The sequence below is a fragment of the Macaca thibetana genome, chromosome 20 (genome assembly GCF_024542745.1).
Source record: "Macaca thibetana thibetana isolate TM-01 chromosome 20, ASM2454274v1, whole genome shotgun sequence".
Lineage (NCBI taxonomy): Eukaryota > Metazoa > Chordata > Mammalia > Primates > Cercopithecidae > Macaca > Macaca thibetana.
The window spans coordinates 47,999,971-48,016,514 of NC_065597.1; the positions used below are offsets into that span (position 1 = coordinate 47,999,971).

Below are 16,544 nucleotides of genomic sequence, written 5' to 3' on the forward strand. Positions count from 1 at the left end.
TATAGGCCCACTATGTGCGCGGTGTCAGTTTGGGTCCTTCCATGTTGCCTCTGTGGGACTTGGGGTAAGGGGAACTGACGCAAACATCACGCTGCTGTTGCTTGGTGTGAGCAATTAATTCCTGCGGCTCTCACCCTGGAGTCTCATGTCTTTGGGTCAGACAAACTCATCAGCTTGTGGAAAGGGCACAGTCCCAAGGACCTGTTAGAATCTTCTATTGTGCACATGTTGCTCTTAAAATATACAAATCAGTTTTGATTTTAAAAACTTATGCATTTTTTTTTTAGTGACAGGGTTTCTGCTGTGGTGCCCAGGCTGGTTTCAAACTCCTGGGCTTAGGGGATCCTTCCGCCTCGGTGGGACTACAGGCATAATGTATCACCACGCCCGGGACTGATTTTCGTTTTTAAAGAACAAAAACCAAAGACATACACAAACCAAGAGTCAAAGCTTGCTAATTAGAGGAAAGTCAGGAAATGGGAACCATTCAAAGAAGAAAATGCCTCGGCCTCCTACTCTCACCTATCCAAAGACAATTAGGTGAATCCCTTAGTGGATATCTTTCCAGACACTTTTCCATATAGAGTCCCACATCTGGCCGGGCGCGGTGGCTCACGCCTGTAATCCCAGCGCTTTGGGAGGCTGAGGTGGGTGGATCACCTGAGGTCAGGAGTTCCAGACCAGCCTGACCAACATGGAGAAACCCCGTCTCTACTAAAAATACAAAATTAGCTGGGCACAGTGGCGCATGCCTGTAATCCCAGCTACTCGGGAGGCTGAGGCAGGAGAATTGCTTGAACCTGGGAGGCAGAGGTTGCGGTGAGCCAAGATCATGCCATTGCACTAAACTCCACTTCAAAATAAATAAATAAATAAAATAAAATAAAATAAAAAATAAAAAGATTCCCATATCTTTACTAGTTTGCTGAAATAAGATCCGAGCATATGCAGTGTGTAGGAACCACCTTGGTTTAGCCAAGCCTCCCTGACTAGGGGCCACTGGGGTGACCCCCAGCTCCCCGTGAGGGAGTCAAGAGCTCACCAGCTTGCAAAGGTTTTCACGGCCCCCAGCCAGACTCGGGGGCTTCCTCTTGCCCTGCTACTTCCTGGGAGCTCTGAGAGCAGGAAATGGCACCACTCAGCTCCTGGCCTAACAGCTTGGGGACCACAAATGCAAAGGAAACCACCCTCCCCTCCCACCTCCTCCTCTACACCCTTGAGTTCTCAGGCTCATATTCCCACCACCCACCTCTGAGTCCAGCCATCCCTAGCATCACCCCTTCCATCCCATTCCTCAGCCAAGAGCCAGTAATCCAGATTCCAGATCCCGCACTTCCCTGCCTGCCTCAGGTGAGCCCCAGACCCCCAGACACCCCACTGGCCCCTGAAGGAGCAGGTCATGGTGCTGTCTTCGCCCAGCAGCTGTGGGAGCAGGGCGGGTGGGGCAGGATGGAGGGGTGGGTGGGGTGGGTGGAGCCAGGGCCCACTTCCTTTCCCCTTGGGGCCCTGTCCTCCCCAGTCTTGCCCCAGCCTCGGGAGGTGGTGGAGTGACCTGGCCCCAGCGCTGCGTCCTTATCAGCTGAGCCGGTAAGAGGGTGAGACTTGGTGGGGTAGGGGCCTCAGTGGGCCTGGAAATGTGCCTGTGGCTTGAAAAGACTCTGACAGGTGATGATGGGAAGAGATTTGGAGCCACTGGGCTGCACAGGGTCAGGGAAGGCCAGGAGAGGGTGGCCACTGCTGGAATCTGAGCTGCCGAGGCTGGAGGGAGCCTTGGGATGGGGCTGATGGGGGAGCTGCCAGCATCTGTTCCTCTGTCATTTCTGATAACAGTAAAAGCCAGGATGGAAAAAACCGTTAAACCGCAGGTTGGGCCTGGCCGTTGGTAGGGAAGTGGGCAGAGGGGAGGCCCGGCCAGATCCTCCGGCAACTCCCGCGTGTTCTGCTTCTCCGGCTGCCCACCTGCAGGTCCCAGCTCCTGCCTGTTTGCCTGGAAATGGCCGTGCTTCTCCTCCTCCTTGGGGTGCTTGTGGTAAGTCCAGAGGCTCTGGGGGACACGACAGCTGTGCAGACACCCGTGCCCGGAGAGACTTCTGGTCCTTTGGTCTCTACTAGCAAATACCTGAGCATCGACTCAGAGATGTACACCGCTTCAATAACAAGTGACCCTAAGGCCGACGGCACTGGGGACCAGACCTCAGCCCTACCTCCCTCAACTTCTGTCAATGAGGGATCCCCTCTTGGGACTTCCCTTGGTGCCAGCACTGGTTCCCCCTTACCTGAGCCAACAACCTTACAGAATGTTTCCTTCGAGATGTCATCAATGCCCCAGGAAAACCCTCATGCAACCAGTCATCCTGCTGTTCCCATAACAGCAAACTCTCTAGGATCCCACACCATGACAGGTGGAACCATGACAACGAACTCTCCAGAAACCTCCAGTAGGACCAGTGGAGCCCCTGTTACCGTGGCAGCTAGCTCTCAGGAGACCTCCAAAGGCACCTCTGGACCCCCTCTTACCATGGCAACTATCTCTCTGGAGACCTCCAATGGCACCTCTGGACCCCCTGTTACCATAGCAGCTGGCTCTCTGGAGACCTCCACTGGGACCACTGGACCCCCTGTTACCATAGCAGCTGGCTCTCTGGAGACCTCCACTGGGACCACTGGACCCCCTGTTCCCATGACAACTGGCTCTCTGGAGCCCTCCAATGTGAACACTGGACCCTCTGTTACCATGACAACTGGCTCTCTGGAGCCCTCCAGTGGGACCAGTGGACCCCAGGTCTCTATTGTAAAACTATCCACGATGATGACTCCAACGACCTCCACCAATGCAAGCACTGTGCCCTTTCGGAACCCAGATGAGAACTCAGGAGGCATGCTGCCAGTGGCCGTGCTTGTGGCCCTGCTGGTGGTCATAGTCCTCGTGGCTCTGCTCCTGCTGTGGCGCCGGCGGCAGAAACGGCGGACAGGGGCCCTGGTGTTGAGCAGAGGCGGCAAGCGTAACGGGGTGGTGGACGCCTGGGCTGGGCCAGCCCAGGTCCCTGAGGAGGGGGCCGTGACAGTGACCGTGGGAGGGTCCGGGGGCGACAAGGGCTCTGGGGTCCCCGACGGGGAGGGGTCTGGCCGGCGGCCCACACTCACCACTTTCTTTGGCAGACGGAAGTCTCGCCAGGGCTCCCTGGCAATGGAGGAGCTGAAGTCTGGGTCAGGCTCCAACCTCAAAGGGGAGGAGGAGCCGCTGGTGGCCAGCGAGGATGGGGCTCTGGATGCCCCCGCTCCTGATGAGCCTGAAGCGGGAGACAGGGCTGCCCCTTAAGTGCTGGCGAATAGTAAGGCTGGAGGCCGGAATCTCAGCCAGCCTCCAGCACCTTCCCTCTCACCATCACACTGCCCCCTCACTCCCACATTTCCACCTGGCATCCTGATCCTCACCTGAATCTCTCTCTCTTTTTTTTTTTTTTTTTTTTTTTTGAGGCAGAGTTTCGCTTTGTTGCCCAGGCTGGAGTGCCATGGCATGATCTCAGCTCACTGCAACATCTGCCTCCTAAGTTCAAGAGATTCTCCTGCCTCAGCCTCCCGAGTAACTGAGATTACAGGCGCCCACCACCACGCCCAGCTGCTTTTTTGTATTTTTGGTAGAGACGGGGTTTCACCATGTTGGCCAGGATGGTCTCAAACTCCTGACCTCAGGTGATCCACCTGCCTCGGCCTCCCAAAGTGCTGGGATTACAGACGTGAGCCACCGTGCCTTACCTCCTCACCCACCTCTTCACTCTGAATCCTCATCAGGCCTCTCAGCCCTGGATTTCCTGCTGGCATCCTCACCCAGCACCTGCAACCAGCACCTGGGCAGGGCAAGGCCGGCACCTCTCAACGTCTGTGGACTGAATTAATAAACCCTCTTCATCCACCCCTATTTATCTCCATCAGGATTTCCCCCTCTTTCTTGTTCTTGGAAACGGCTGCTGAGTCTCCATCAGCCAAATTTATCTGACCTGTGATTTCTTTGAGAATTCTCCTTTTCCCCCACACCCCACTCTGGGTTGACCAGAGTCTGGGAAGAAGAAGGACAAGAGAACATGGCAAACTCCCTCCTAGGATTAACTTTGTAAAGCACCCTTGCCCCGTAGCTGCAAGGGCTGTGGAACCTGGGCAGCCCGCAACCACCTTTAGCTCTGGGTCCCCCAGGCCAGCCAGGAGCATGGCTGGGTGGGGCCACCGGCCCATGCTCTCAGGCAGGCCTGTGATCTTTCCCAGGGCACCTGGACTCGAGGCTGGCCCTGGCCCATGCCACCACACTCTCCCCACCCAGGGACAGAGGCAGCCAGAGGCTTCGCGGTTTCTCCTCTGAGTTTCTGTCTGGGTGTGTAGTTCTCAGAAACCCCAGTGCCTGCGTGCGTCCACTCATGGGTGTGGTTTGTGTGCAAGAGCTGAGGATTTGGCGATGCTTGGGAGGGGTAGTGGCGGGTACAGACAGTGTGGGAGTGGGAAGTGGTGCAGAGACTGAAACGGGTCAACCTGAGCATGGGGGCACAAGGACTGCTGAGAACATGTGTGTCATCTTTGCTCTGATGGGGTAGACAAAGCAGAAAATCTAACTCTGTCTATAGCCCCATACAGCACGCCAGGGTGACCACAGTGGCTGGTGCTTTTAATCCCAGCACTTTGGAAAGCTGAGTCAGGAGGATCGCTTGAGCCCAGGAGTTCGAGTCTGAAGTGAGCTGTGATTGCACCACTGCACTCCAGCCTGGGCAACAGAGCGAGACCCTGTCTGAAAAAAGAAAACAAAAAGGAAGCCAGGCTTCCTAGAAAGATTGTATGTGTGACCCAAATGTGAGTTCTTCAGCTCAACCACGGTAATCCCTTCCTTGAACTCTCCCTTTCTGCAGTACACATGCATGTGCTCACTCTCTCTCTCTCTGTCACACACACACACACACCCCCACACACCTACACACACACACGTGCACGCGCGAACAGAGGCAGGGGGCGAGGGGTCTGCCCTGGTCGTGGGGACTGGCCTTGCTGGCGCTTCCCCCCTGCACATTTTCAGGTTTAGTTTGTCTATCTCTCCTCTTCCATCCCAGGGGCTGAGCCCCTTCTATCCTCCAAGAGGAACCAGTGAGAGTGAGTGAAGCAGGCGGGCCCAGAGCCAGGGACTTCCCCTGTGAGGCCTGGGTGGAGAGGAGAGGACCCAACGGTGCTGCCTTTGAGACCAGCGCAGCCTACAGCCTGGGAGCACACATGGGCCAGGGCAGTTGGTATTTCCTGAGGGCAAAGAGGAAATTTTCAAAGAGGAAGTTGTTGAGTTAGAGGTTGCAGTGGCTGAGAGCAGACAGGTTGACCTGCAAACAAAGACAGGGGAAGCATGTGAGCGTGACAGCCTTGCTCTGTGGCCTGAGCAGGAGATGGGGAAAGGATCAGGTGGGAGATGGGCTCGTGCAGTGGGAGAGGAGAGGGAGGGAGGCGGCAGGAAGGCGCTTGCTTAGTGGGTGGGAAGAGCTGAGCTGGGATGGAACCGGCTTCTATCAGCCAGGCTGGGCACCCACTGGGCTGCATCTAGTGGCCTTTTCTGATTGCTATTTGGACTCACTGCAGCTGCAGAACGACAGAGGCCAGGTCCAAAAGTCCCTTAGAGACACTGTTGTCTTAGAGTTGTTTAAATAAGTGCCCCCATATCAGGTTTAGAAAATACTGTCACTGAACGCCGCTGTCCTCAGTTCCACCTCCCTTTCCTTTGACAGATATGGTTGTTTTCTGAGCCAGGACTGGTTTTAGCCAGGTCCTGGGCGAATCCTGAAAAAAAGAGGTAGGGGTAAGGAAGGCACCCAACAAGGCTTTCACAATCCAGAAAATACCAAAATACAAGTGTTAAAAGAGAGGCACAGGCCGGGTGCAGCGGGTCACACCTGTAATTCCAGCACTTTGGGAGGCTGAGGCAGGCAGATCACGAGGTCAGGAGTTGAGACCAGCCTGGCCAATATGGTGAAACCTCGTTTCTACTAAAAATACAAAAATTAGCCGGGTGTGGTGGTGGGCTCCTGTAATCCCAGCTACTTAGGAGGCTGAGGCAGGAGAATCGCTTGAACCCGGGAGGCGGAGGTTGCAGTGAGCTGAGATCGTGCCATTGTACTCCAGGCTGGGTGACAAACTGACACTGTCTAAAAAAATAAAAATAAAAATAATAAATAAAAGAGAGGCAAAAACAGAGTGTTCTGAATGCACCAAGGAAAATGGTACATTCATAACTCTCAGGTGAAGCCTCCCAAGCCATGCGTGTGTGTACATGAGTATGTGTGTGCATGTGCATGTGCGTGCGTGTGCATGCATGTGCCTGTGTGTGTATGTGCGTGCACGTGCGTGTGTGCATGCTTGTGTGCGTGCATGTTCGCACATGCATGTGTACTGCAGCAAGGGAGACTTTGAGGAAGGGATTCCAGCGGCCGAGAAGGACTCGCATTGCCCTGGGGAAAGGTTGGAAGGCTTCACCTGAGAGTGTGTCGTGGCCTTTGTCATATCCACTGCTTGATTCCTCCCTTTAAAAAGTATTTTTATTGGCCGGGCGCGGTGGTTCACGCCTGTAATCCCAGCACTTTGGGAGGCCGAGGCGGGCGGATCACGAGGTCAGGAGATGGAGACCATCCTGGCTAACACAGTGAAACCCAGTCTCTACTAAAAATACAAAAAATTAGCCGGGTGCGGTGGCGGGCGCCTGTAGTCCCAGCTACTCGGGAGGCTGAGGCAGGAGAATGGCGTGAACCCGGGAGGCGGAGCTTGCAGTGAGCCAAGATTGCGCCACTGCACTCTAGTCTGGGCGACAGAGCGAGACTCCGTCTCACCAAAAAAAAAAAAAAAAAATTATTTTTACTTTTTTCTACAGATGAGCACCACCACATCTGGCTAATTTTTGTATTTTTTGTAGAGATGGGGTTTCACCATGTTGCCCCAGCTGGTCTCAAACTCCTGGGCACAAGAGATCCACCTGCCTCAGCCTCCCAAAATGCTGGGATTATAGGCATGAGCCACTGCATCCTGCCACTGCTTTATCCCTGGTGGCTGCTGTGCCTGGCATGTTGCAGATCCTCCATGAATATGCATTTGAATGAATGAATAAATGAATGAATGAATGAGATGATGTCTCAGAGATCCTTTTTTTTGAGATGAGGTCTCATTCTGTCACCCAGGCTAGAGTGCAGTGGTGCAATCATAGCTCACCACAGCCTCAGCCTCCTGGGCCTCCCAGGTAGCTGGGATCACAGGTGTACACCAACATGCCCAGCTAATTTTTAAAAAACTTTTTATTTGTAGAGACAGGGTCTTGCTGTGTTGCCCAGGCTGGTCTTGAACTCCTGGGCTCAAGTGGTCCCAAATGCTGGGATTATAGGTGTGAGCCACTGTGCCCAGGCTTGCCTCAGATATTTGAAGGCTGGGAAGGATTTTATCAAGCTGGGAAAAGGAAAAGGCATTTCCAGCAGAGGGGATAGCAGGTGGAAATGCATAATTAAAAAAAAAAAAAAAAAAAGTGGAGCAGATCCGGCGCAGTGGCTCATGCCTGTCATCCCAACACTTTGGGAGGCAGAGCAGGGAGGATTGCTTAAGGCTAGGAGTTCAAGACCAGCCTGGGTAACATAGCGAGACCCTGTCAAAAACATAAAAAAATTAGCCAGGCATGGTGGTGCGTGCTTATAGTACCAGCTACTTGGGAAGCTAAGGCAGGAGGACTGCTTGAAGCCGGGAGTTTGAGACCAGCCTGTGCAACATAGTGAGACCCCGTCTCTACAAAAAGTAAACAGTTGTATATATATTTTAAAGTGGAGCAGTTCAATGTAGTCTTTTTTGAACAAACATGAAATAGATGTCTTTTTTTTTTTTGAAATGGAGTTTTCACTCTTGTTGCCCAGGCTGGAGTGCAATGGCATGATCTCGGCTCACCGGAACCTCCGCCTCCCGGGTTCAAACGATTCTTCTGCCTCAGCCTCCCAAGTAGCTGGGATTACAGGCATGTGCCACTAAGCCCAGATCATTTTGTGTTTTTAGTAGAGATGGGCTTTCACCATGTTGATCAAGCTGGTCTTGAACTCCCGACCTCTGCTGATCCGTATGCCTCGGCCTCCCAAAGTGCTAGGATTACAGGCATGAGCCACCGCGCCTGGCAATAGATGTCTTTTAATTCTCTGGAGGAAAAAGCAAAGCAAAAGAAGCAGTGGATATTTTAAGACTAAAAAGGAAAACAAAAAAAGGAGATAGAGGAGGCCGGGCGTGGTGGCTCATGTCTATAATCCCAGCACTTTGGGAGGCCGAGGTGGGTGGATCACCTGAGGTCAGGAGTTCAAGACCAGCCTGACCAACATGGTGAAACCCCATCTCAAAATACAAAAAACTAGCTGGGTGTGGTGGCGGGTGCCTGTAATCCTAGCTACTTGGGAGGCTGAGGCAGGAGAATCGCTTGAACCCAGGAGGTGTAGGTTGCAGTGAGCCGAGATCATGGGTGCGGTGGCTATGCGGTGGTACTATGGGAAGCAGAGGCGGGCAGATCACCTGAGGTCAGGAGTTGGAGACCAGCCTGGGCAACATAACGAGATCCCTATCTTTACAAAAGATATGAAAAATTAGCCAGGTGTGGTAGTGTGCGCCTGTGGTACCAGCTACTCAAGAGGCTGAGGCAGGGAGGATTGCTTGAGTCCGGGAGTTTGAGGCTACAGTGAACTGTGATCATGCCACTGCACTCCAGCCTGGGCGACAGAGCAAGACTCTATCTCGGAAAAAAATTTTTAAAAAGAAAATATAAAATATGGTATAAGATTAAATATATTAGTTATGAAAATAATTGTAAATGACTTATTGAACTTACAGTCACTAAAAGTCATGTTTTTGAAAATTATGTAATGACTTTGGGAAATACCAGCAATATAATGCTAAGTGGGGAAAAAAGCAAGTTACTCCTCTGTAAATACATATGATTCTAGTTTTGTAATAAAAATTCCTAACCATATAGGCACTTATAGGGAAACAAAGGAACCATTCCAAATGTTTACCATGCTTATCTCGAAAGTGGTGAGTTTATGTGTGATTTTTATTTTGTTTATGCTCTTCTGTGTTTTCCGAATTTCATACAATAAATATCTGTTACTTTTACAGTATGAAAAAATAGTGGTCAAAAAGTGTTCAAGGGGGTCACCTGGGGGTGTCTGGTTTGAGGAGAGTGGTCAGGGATGAGCTTGCAAGTGGAGGCTGGAGCCATGCTATGAAAAGTCAAGAGTTTGAATTGAGTTCCGAGGTTGTTTTTTTTTTTTTTTTTTTTTTTGAGAAGGAGTCTCGCCCTGTTGCACAGGCTGGAGTGCAGTGGCGCGCAGTTTCACACCATTCTCCTCAGCCTCCCGAGTAGCTGGGACTACAGGCGCCCGCTACCACACCCAGCTAATTTTTTGTATTTTTAGTAGAGACGAGGTTTCACCATGTTAGCCAGGATGGTCTCGATCTCCTGACCTCGTGATCCATCTGCCTCGGCCTCCCAAAGGGCTGGGATTACAGGCATGAGCCACTGTGCTCTGCTGAGAGTTTGAATTGCGTTCTGGAAGTAGTGGTGACGTCAACACACCTAAGTCTGCTCTTCTCCTCCCTTCTGGTCCCCAGAGTGGTGAGTAGCATCGTTCCGGTGGCCAAGGCAAAACGCCTTAGGACCACCGTGCAGCCCCACTCTCTCCCCATTCCTGCTCTCCAGGTGCCAAGTCCCTGGCTCTTCTTTTACTGGCCCTTGCATCCCTTCCTTCTCTTCAGTCCTCATCACACCTCACCAGGATCCTATTGACACTTCCCCTCTGATTTCCTTCCACTCTCTGCTAGTGATGGTCCCAGGGACCCTTCTAAAAGGTCACTATGGGCTGGGTGCAGTGGCTCATGCCTGTAATCCCAGCACTTTGAGAGGCTGAGGGGGGCCAATCATCTGAGTTCAGGAGTTCAAGACCAGCCTGGCCAACATGGTGAAGCCCCATCTCTACTGAAAGTACAAAAATTAGCCGGGCGTGGTGGTGTGCACCGGTAGTCCCAGCTACTCGGGAGGCTGAGGCGGGGGAATTGCTGGTACCCAGGAGTTGGAGGTTGCAGTGAGCCAAGATCACGCCATTGCACTCCAACCTGGGGGACAGAATGAGACTCTGTCTCAAAAAAAAAAAAAAAAAAAAAAAAAAAAAAAAAAAAAAGCTGGCCATCGTGGCACACACCTGTAGTTCCAGCTACTCAGGAGGATGAGGTAGGAGGATCACTTGAACCCAGGAGGCCCAAGTTGCAGTGAGCCATGATCACACCACTGCACTCCAGCCTGAGTGGCACCCTGTCTCAAAATATAATAATAATAAAATTAAAAAATAAAATAAAATAAAAGACTGCTCTGTCTGGGTGATATTCCTGTATCCCCAAGGCTGTCAGAGTGGAACACTCCTTCCTTAGCATGGCAAATAAGACCCTTGGGACCGGACCCGATCTCTCCTCTGACCACCCCTGCCTGGTCAGCCCTTGGTACAGACAGTCTTTGCTATCCAGCCCCATCAAATTACTATTGCTCCCTAAATACGCTATGCACTTTATTTGGAGGTGAGGGGTGAAGAAGGGTAGTTTAACATGTTGACATATTTATTTTTTCCAGACAGTAAAATAACATTTTTTCCTGTTTTGCAAAAGTTAATTATCAGCACATTGCATACTTTTTTTTTTCTTTTTCTTTTCCTTTTTTTTTTTTTTTTTTTTGAGTCAAAGTCTTGCTGTGCCCCTCAGACTGGAGTGCAGTGGCACAATCTCGGCTCACTGCAACCTCCACCTCCCGGGTTCAAGTGATTATCCTGCTTCAGTCTCCCGAGTAGCTGGGACTACAAGCACGTGCCACCACGCCAAGCTAATTTTTGTATTTTTGGTAGAGACGGGGTTTCACCATGTTGGCCAGGCTGATCTTAAACTCCTGACCTCAGGTGATTCACCCGCCTCAACCTCCCAAAGTGTTGGGATTACAGGCATGAGCCACTGCACCTGGCCAACAGAGTCTTAAATAACAGAATTCACACACACACACATGCACTGTATTATATTTCATCTTATACTTTAAAATGTTTCCATTTTTTTCTTAAAAGTACACATTAAGATCATGTTTACAAATAAAGCCTTGTCATCCAAAGTGAAAAATCCAGATGGCAAGATTTGGATGGGGAAGGTCTTGAGAAATCTGTGAATGGAGTTCACTTTTGCAGACAGGAATATGGTTCTAAGGACATTCCATTTCTGAAAATGTACACTTCCACCCACTTTTCCTCTCCTTCTTCCCTTCCCTTCCCTTCCCTTCCCTTCCCTTCCCTTCCCTTCCCTTCTTTCGAGACAAGGTCTTCCTCTGTCGCTGATGCTGGAGTGCAGTGGTGCAATTTCGGCCCATTGCAACCTCCGCTTCCTGGGCTCAAGTGATCCTCCCACCTCAGCTTCCCAAGTAGCTGGGACTACAGGCACACGCCACAGCACCCAGCTAATTTTTGTATTTTTCGTACAGATGGGTTCTCACCATGTTGCCTAGGCTGATCTTGAACTCCTGGGCTCAAGTGATCCTCTCGCCTCAACCTCTCAAAGTGCTGGGATTACAGGCGTGAGCCACAGAGCCCGGCCTACATCCCCATTTGTGACCCCTGACCATGTTCGAGTGGGAAGGGGAAGCCGGGGAAGGGAGGATGGGCTACCTGAGGGCTGCGGATAGAGGTGACTCCTGTGAGCTCTGAGCCCTTAGCCCTTGGGCAGAGGGAACAGAACAGAAACAGACCCTATCTCTGGGCAACCAAGTTCAGACTCGTGTGGCAGGAGACAGATCACACAGCACTATCAACAAAACAACACAGGGCACAGTGGCTCATACCTGTAATCCCAGCACTTTTGGAGGCTGAGGTGAGAGGATTGCTTAACCCCAGGAGTTTGAGACCAGCCTGGCCAACATAGCGAGATCCCGTCTCTCAAAAAAAGAAAAAAATAAGCTGGGTCGGGTGATGCACACCTGTAGTCCCAGCTACTTGGGAGGCTGAGGTAGGAGGACAGCTTGAACCGGGGAGGTCGAGGCTGCAGTGAGCTATGATTGTGCCACTGCACTCTAGTCTGGGCAACAGAGCAAGACCCTGTCTTCCAAAAAAAAAAAAAAAAAAAAAAAAGAGAGAGAGAGAGAAGAAGGTAATCAAAAGTTTCTAAATTCCCAAAGCGGTAACAAAAGCAGACCCAAACAAAAGTAGAGAGAAAATCTTCAAACCCTAAAAGGCTATTATTTAGGCTGAGGAGCCCACCCGGTGGTGACCACCAAGTTCTGGGAGGTTTGGGGCAGGGCCATTAGACAATGGAAACCCAGGTTATTTTGGAGACAGTCAACTTGCTCCCCAAAATGAGCTGCAAGCAGGTGCCTGTGTGCTTAGCCCAGTCTGGAGCTCAGAGCCTGCCTGCCCCACTGCACCATCACCAGCCCAGCTGAACCAGGGTCCCAGGCAAGCCGTGCAGGCTCCGCGTTGGCCTTGGAGAGAATCACCGACTCTCCCTCAGTTGCCTGAGCTCTCCGAGCTGGCTGGCAATAAATGCCTTGACTTCCCGCCAACTCTTCCTCAACCGTTAAGATTCAGCTCAAATATCACCGGCTCTGTGCAGCTGCCCTCGCCGCCCCACCCCACGCAGACTTTGTGTTCCTTCTCTGCTCCTGCAGCGCCCCTTGCGACAGCATGAATAATCTGGCTGTGGTGATGTGAGGGTGTGAGCCCCTCCGAGGCCACGTGCCCTCTTTGTAGTTCCAGAGCCCAGGGCCCGGCACGCGGTAGCTACCTCATATGTGTTTACTGAATGGAGGGATGAATAAATTCATGTACAAAGAACAGTTTTATTTATTTATTTATTTTTGAGACGGAGTCTTGTTCTGTCGCCCAGGCTGGAGTGCAGTGGTGCGATCTTGGCTCACTGCAACCTCTGCCTCCCAGGTTTGAACAATTCTCCTGTCTCAGCCTCCCAAGTAGCTGGGATTACAGGTGCCCGCCACCACGCCTGGCTAGTTTTTGTATTTTTAGTAGAGGCAAGGTTTCAACATGTTGGCCAGGCTGATCTCGAACTCCCGACCTCAGGTCATCTGCCTGCCTTGGTCTTCCAAAGTGCTGGGATTACAGGTGTGAGCCACTGCGCCTGGCCTTATTTGTTTATTTTCGTAGAGATGGGGTCTCACTCTGTTGCCCAGGCTGGTCTCAAACTCCTGGACTCAAGTGATCCTCCTGCTTCAGCCTCCCAAACTGTTGGGATTATAGGCACAAGCCACAGTGCCTGGCCCAGTGCTGTCCTTTGAGTTGACCTTGTCATCCAGGAGGATGTTCTGAGGAAGTGTGAAATGATAATATTATTCTAACCCACGATGGATACAGTGGCAGTCTGGAAGGTGAAAGAGGTTGGGTTTGAAATAGATTTATTGGCCGAGTGCAGTGGCTCACACCTGTAATCCCAGCACTTTGGGAGGCCAAGGCAGGAGGATTGCTTCAGCCTTTAAACATGGCGAAACCCTGTCCCTACTAAAAATAGAAAAGTCAGATGGGCGTGGTGGCATGCACCTGTAGTCCCAGCTACTCAGATGGCTGAGGCAGGAGAATCACTTTAGCCCTATAAGTTGAGGATGCAGTGAGCTGTGATCATGCCAATGCATTCTAGCCTGGGTGACACAGTGAGACCCTGTTTCAAAAACAAAAACAAAAACAAAAAAAAGAGCAGAGGCCTGGAGCTTGAGAGGGAACTCAGAATAGAAGATACAGATTTAAGAGTTGGCTGGTGGCTCACGGCTGTAATCCCAGCACTTTGGGAGGCTGAGGTGGGTGTATCACTTGAGGTCAGGAGTTTGAGACCAGCCTGAACAATATAGCGAAATCCCATCTCTATCAAAAATAACAAAAATTAGCTGGGCACGGTGGCAGGCAGCTGTAATCCCAGCTTCTTGGGAGGCTGAGGCAGGAGAATCACTTGAACCCGGGAGGTGGAGGTTACAGTGAGCCAAGATTGTGCCACTGGACTCCAGCCTGGGTGACAGAGTGAGACTCCGTCTCAAAAAAATAAAAATAAATAAATAAACAAATAAATAGTGATATAGATGGACAGATACATAAATTACATCATTCACTGGGTAGATTGATAAGAGAACTGTAGAGAGAATCTGAGTGTAATAGTCAGGGCAGGCTAACTGTTGTAACCAACAGCCCCTCCACATCTCAGTGGTATAACTCAAAAGAAGGTTTTTCCTTCTTATGACAGTTATTTCCTGACATTTGGAGCATGACTTTCCACAACGTTATTCCGGGACCCAGTCTCCTTCCATCTAGTGGTTCTGTCATCCTCCTAGGGCCTTTGAATGCTCCGCTTTCGACCAGTTGATGGGAGGGGAGAGGCAGAGTAGGATCCTGTGAAGACTTCTAGGGTCAGGTCTTGAAATATCTTTTGCTCACACTCCATTGGCCAGAACAAGACTGCCTCAGTGCAGAGGAAGCTAGGAAATGTAGTTTAGTAGGGTGCCCAGAAGGAAAACAGAAGCAGTCCCTGCCACACTGAGGCAACACCAAAATCTGAGGGTTGGATATAGGAAGCGCCTGCAAAAGATGGAAAAAAGCCTTTAAGAGGATTGCTTGAAGCCAGGAGTTTGAGACCAGCCTGGGCAGCATAGCAAGGTCCTATCTGTACAAAAAATAAAAATAAAAAATTAGCCTAGGGTGGTGGCATGCACCTATAGTTCCAGCAACTCAGGAGGCTTGGGGCCAGGAGTTTGAGGCTGCCGTGAGCTATGATTGGGCCACTGCACTTCACTTAAGGCTGAGTGACAGAGCAAAACCCTGTATCCAAAAAAAAAAAAAAAAAATTAACCAGGAGAAAAATGACATTTGGAGATCCTGTCTCTAAAGAAAAAAAAAAAGCTCACTGCATATAGCTCACTGCAGCCTCAGAAGCAGGCCCAGGACTAAATTAAGGCCAGCAAGGTGCTGGGGTGATAAGCAAGCCCGGCCAGCCTGGCCAACACTTTGAAACCCCATCTCTACTAAAAATACAAAAATTAACTGGGCGTGGTGGCAGGCGCCTGCAGTCCCAGCTACTCAGGAGGCTGAGGTGGGAGGATCACTTGAGCTTGGGGCGTGGAGGTTGTAGTGGGCCGAGACTGTGCCACTGTACTCCAGCCTGGGTGACAGAGCAAGATCCTGTCTCAAAAAGAAAAAAAGTGAGCTGCAGGGTGAAGCCTCCCTAAATTTTGTGCCTTGGGTGCCTTGATCCATCACCTGCCAGCAGTCAGGTGCGGCAGAGAAAGAAAAGGGAGAAGACTGGGAAGATGCAAGTGACTTTAGCAACTAGAAGTCCCTGCGAGCAGCTGTAGCAAGAAGGGTTTCCAATGAAGAAAGGAAGGCCCTGGGCTGGGCGCGGTGGCTCACGCCTGTAATCCCGGCACTTTGGGAGGCCAAGGCGGGTGGGTCACCTGAGGTCGGGAGCTGAAGACCAGCCTGACCAACATGGAGAAACCCTGTCTCTGCTAAAAGAAAAAAATACAAAATTAGCCAGTGTAGTGGCACATGCCTATAATCCCAGCTACTCCGGAGGCTGAGGCAGAAGAATCGCTTGAACCTGGGAGGCGGAGGTTGCAGTGAGTTGAGATCACACCATTGCACTCCAGCCTCGGCAATAAGAGCAAAACTCCATCAAAAAGAGACAAAAAAAATAAAAGAAACGAAAAGAGAAAGGAAGGCCCTGGCAGTTCTTGGACAGGAACTTGCCTGAAGTCCCAGTCCCAGTGACTGGTGGTTTCCTGGTTTTCTGGTTCAGAAGCTGGGCTCTAAGCTGTCTGTGCCCTTAAAGTTCCTTGGAAAGAGGGAAGGGAAGGGAAGTGAATATTAGGTGAGTTCCTACTCTGCTTCATTTGCAGAGTTTTCTCATTGATTCTCAGTTGAACCCATGAGGTAGACGGGCGGATCACGAGGTCAGGAGATCAAGACCATCCTGGCTAACACAGTGAAACCCCGTCTCTACTAAAAATACAAAAAAAAAAAAACTAGCCAGGCGAGGTAGCGGGCGCCTGTAGTCCCAGCTACTCGGGAGGCTGAGGCAGGAGAATGGCGTGAACCCGGGAGGCGGAGCTTGCAGTGAGCTGAGATCCGGCCACTGCACTCCAGCCTGGGCCACAGAGCGAGACTCCGCCAAAAAAAAAAAAAAAAAAAAAAAAAATTTTGTTTCTTTAGGGACAGGGTCTCTGTCTGTCACCCAGGCTGGACTGCAGTGGCACGATCATGGGTCACTGCAGCTTTGAACTTCTGCGCTCAAGTGATCCTCCCATCTCAGCCTACAGGTGTGCACCACGGTACTTAGCTAATTTCTTTTTCTTTTTTTGGGGGGGAGAGATGGGATCTCTATATGTCTCTGTGATGCCCAGGCTGGTCTCAAACTCCTGGCCTCAAGTGATTCTCCTGCCTTGGCCTCCCAAAGCATAGGGATTACAGGCATGAGTCGCTGTGCCCAGCCTGTGATGCATTTTTAAAATT

At 51.0% G+C, this 16,544-nt stretch overlaps 2 protein-coding genes across 3 annotated transcripts in view; one reads left to right on the top strand and one right to left on the bottom strand.

Annotated features, from left to right (window-relative positions):
* Positions 1-16,544, bottom strand: part of ZNF48 (zinc finger protein 48) — a 240,731-nt gene that overhangs the window by 88,713 nt on the left and 135,474 nt on the right. The window lies entirely within an intron of this gene.
* SPN (sialophorin) lies at positions 1,225-9,144 on the top strand. Of its 2 annotated transcripts, none has more exons than XM_050773514.1 (2): positions 1,225-1,350; positions 1,966-9,144. In XM_050773514.1, exon 2 carries the CDS (start codon positions 1,994-1,996, stop codon positions 3,317-3,319), a length of 1,326 nt encoding a protein of 441 aa, XP_050629471.1. In that variant the 5' UTR covers positions 1,225-1,350; positions 1,966-1,993; the 3' UTR covers positions 3,320-9,144. The 2 variants fall into 2 exon arrangements, with proteins under 2 accessions (XP_050629471.1, XP_050629470.1); XM_050773513.1 differs by lacking the exon at positions 1,225-1,350 and adding an exon at positions 1,496-1,587.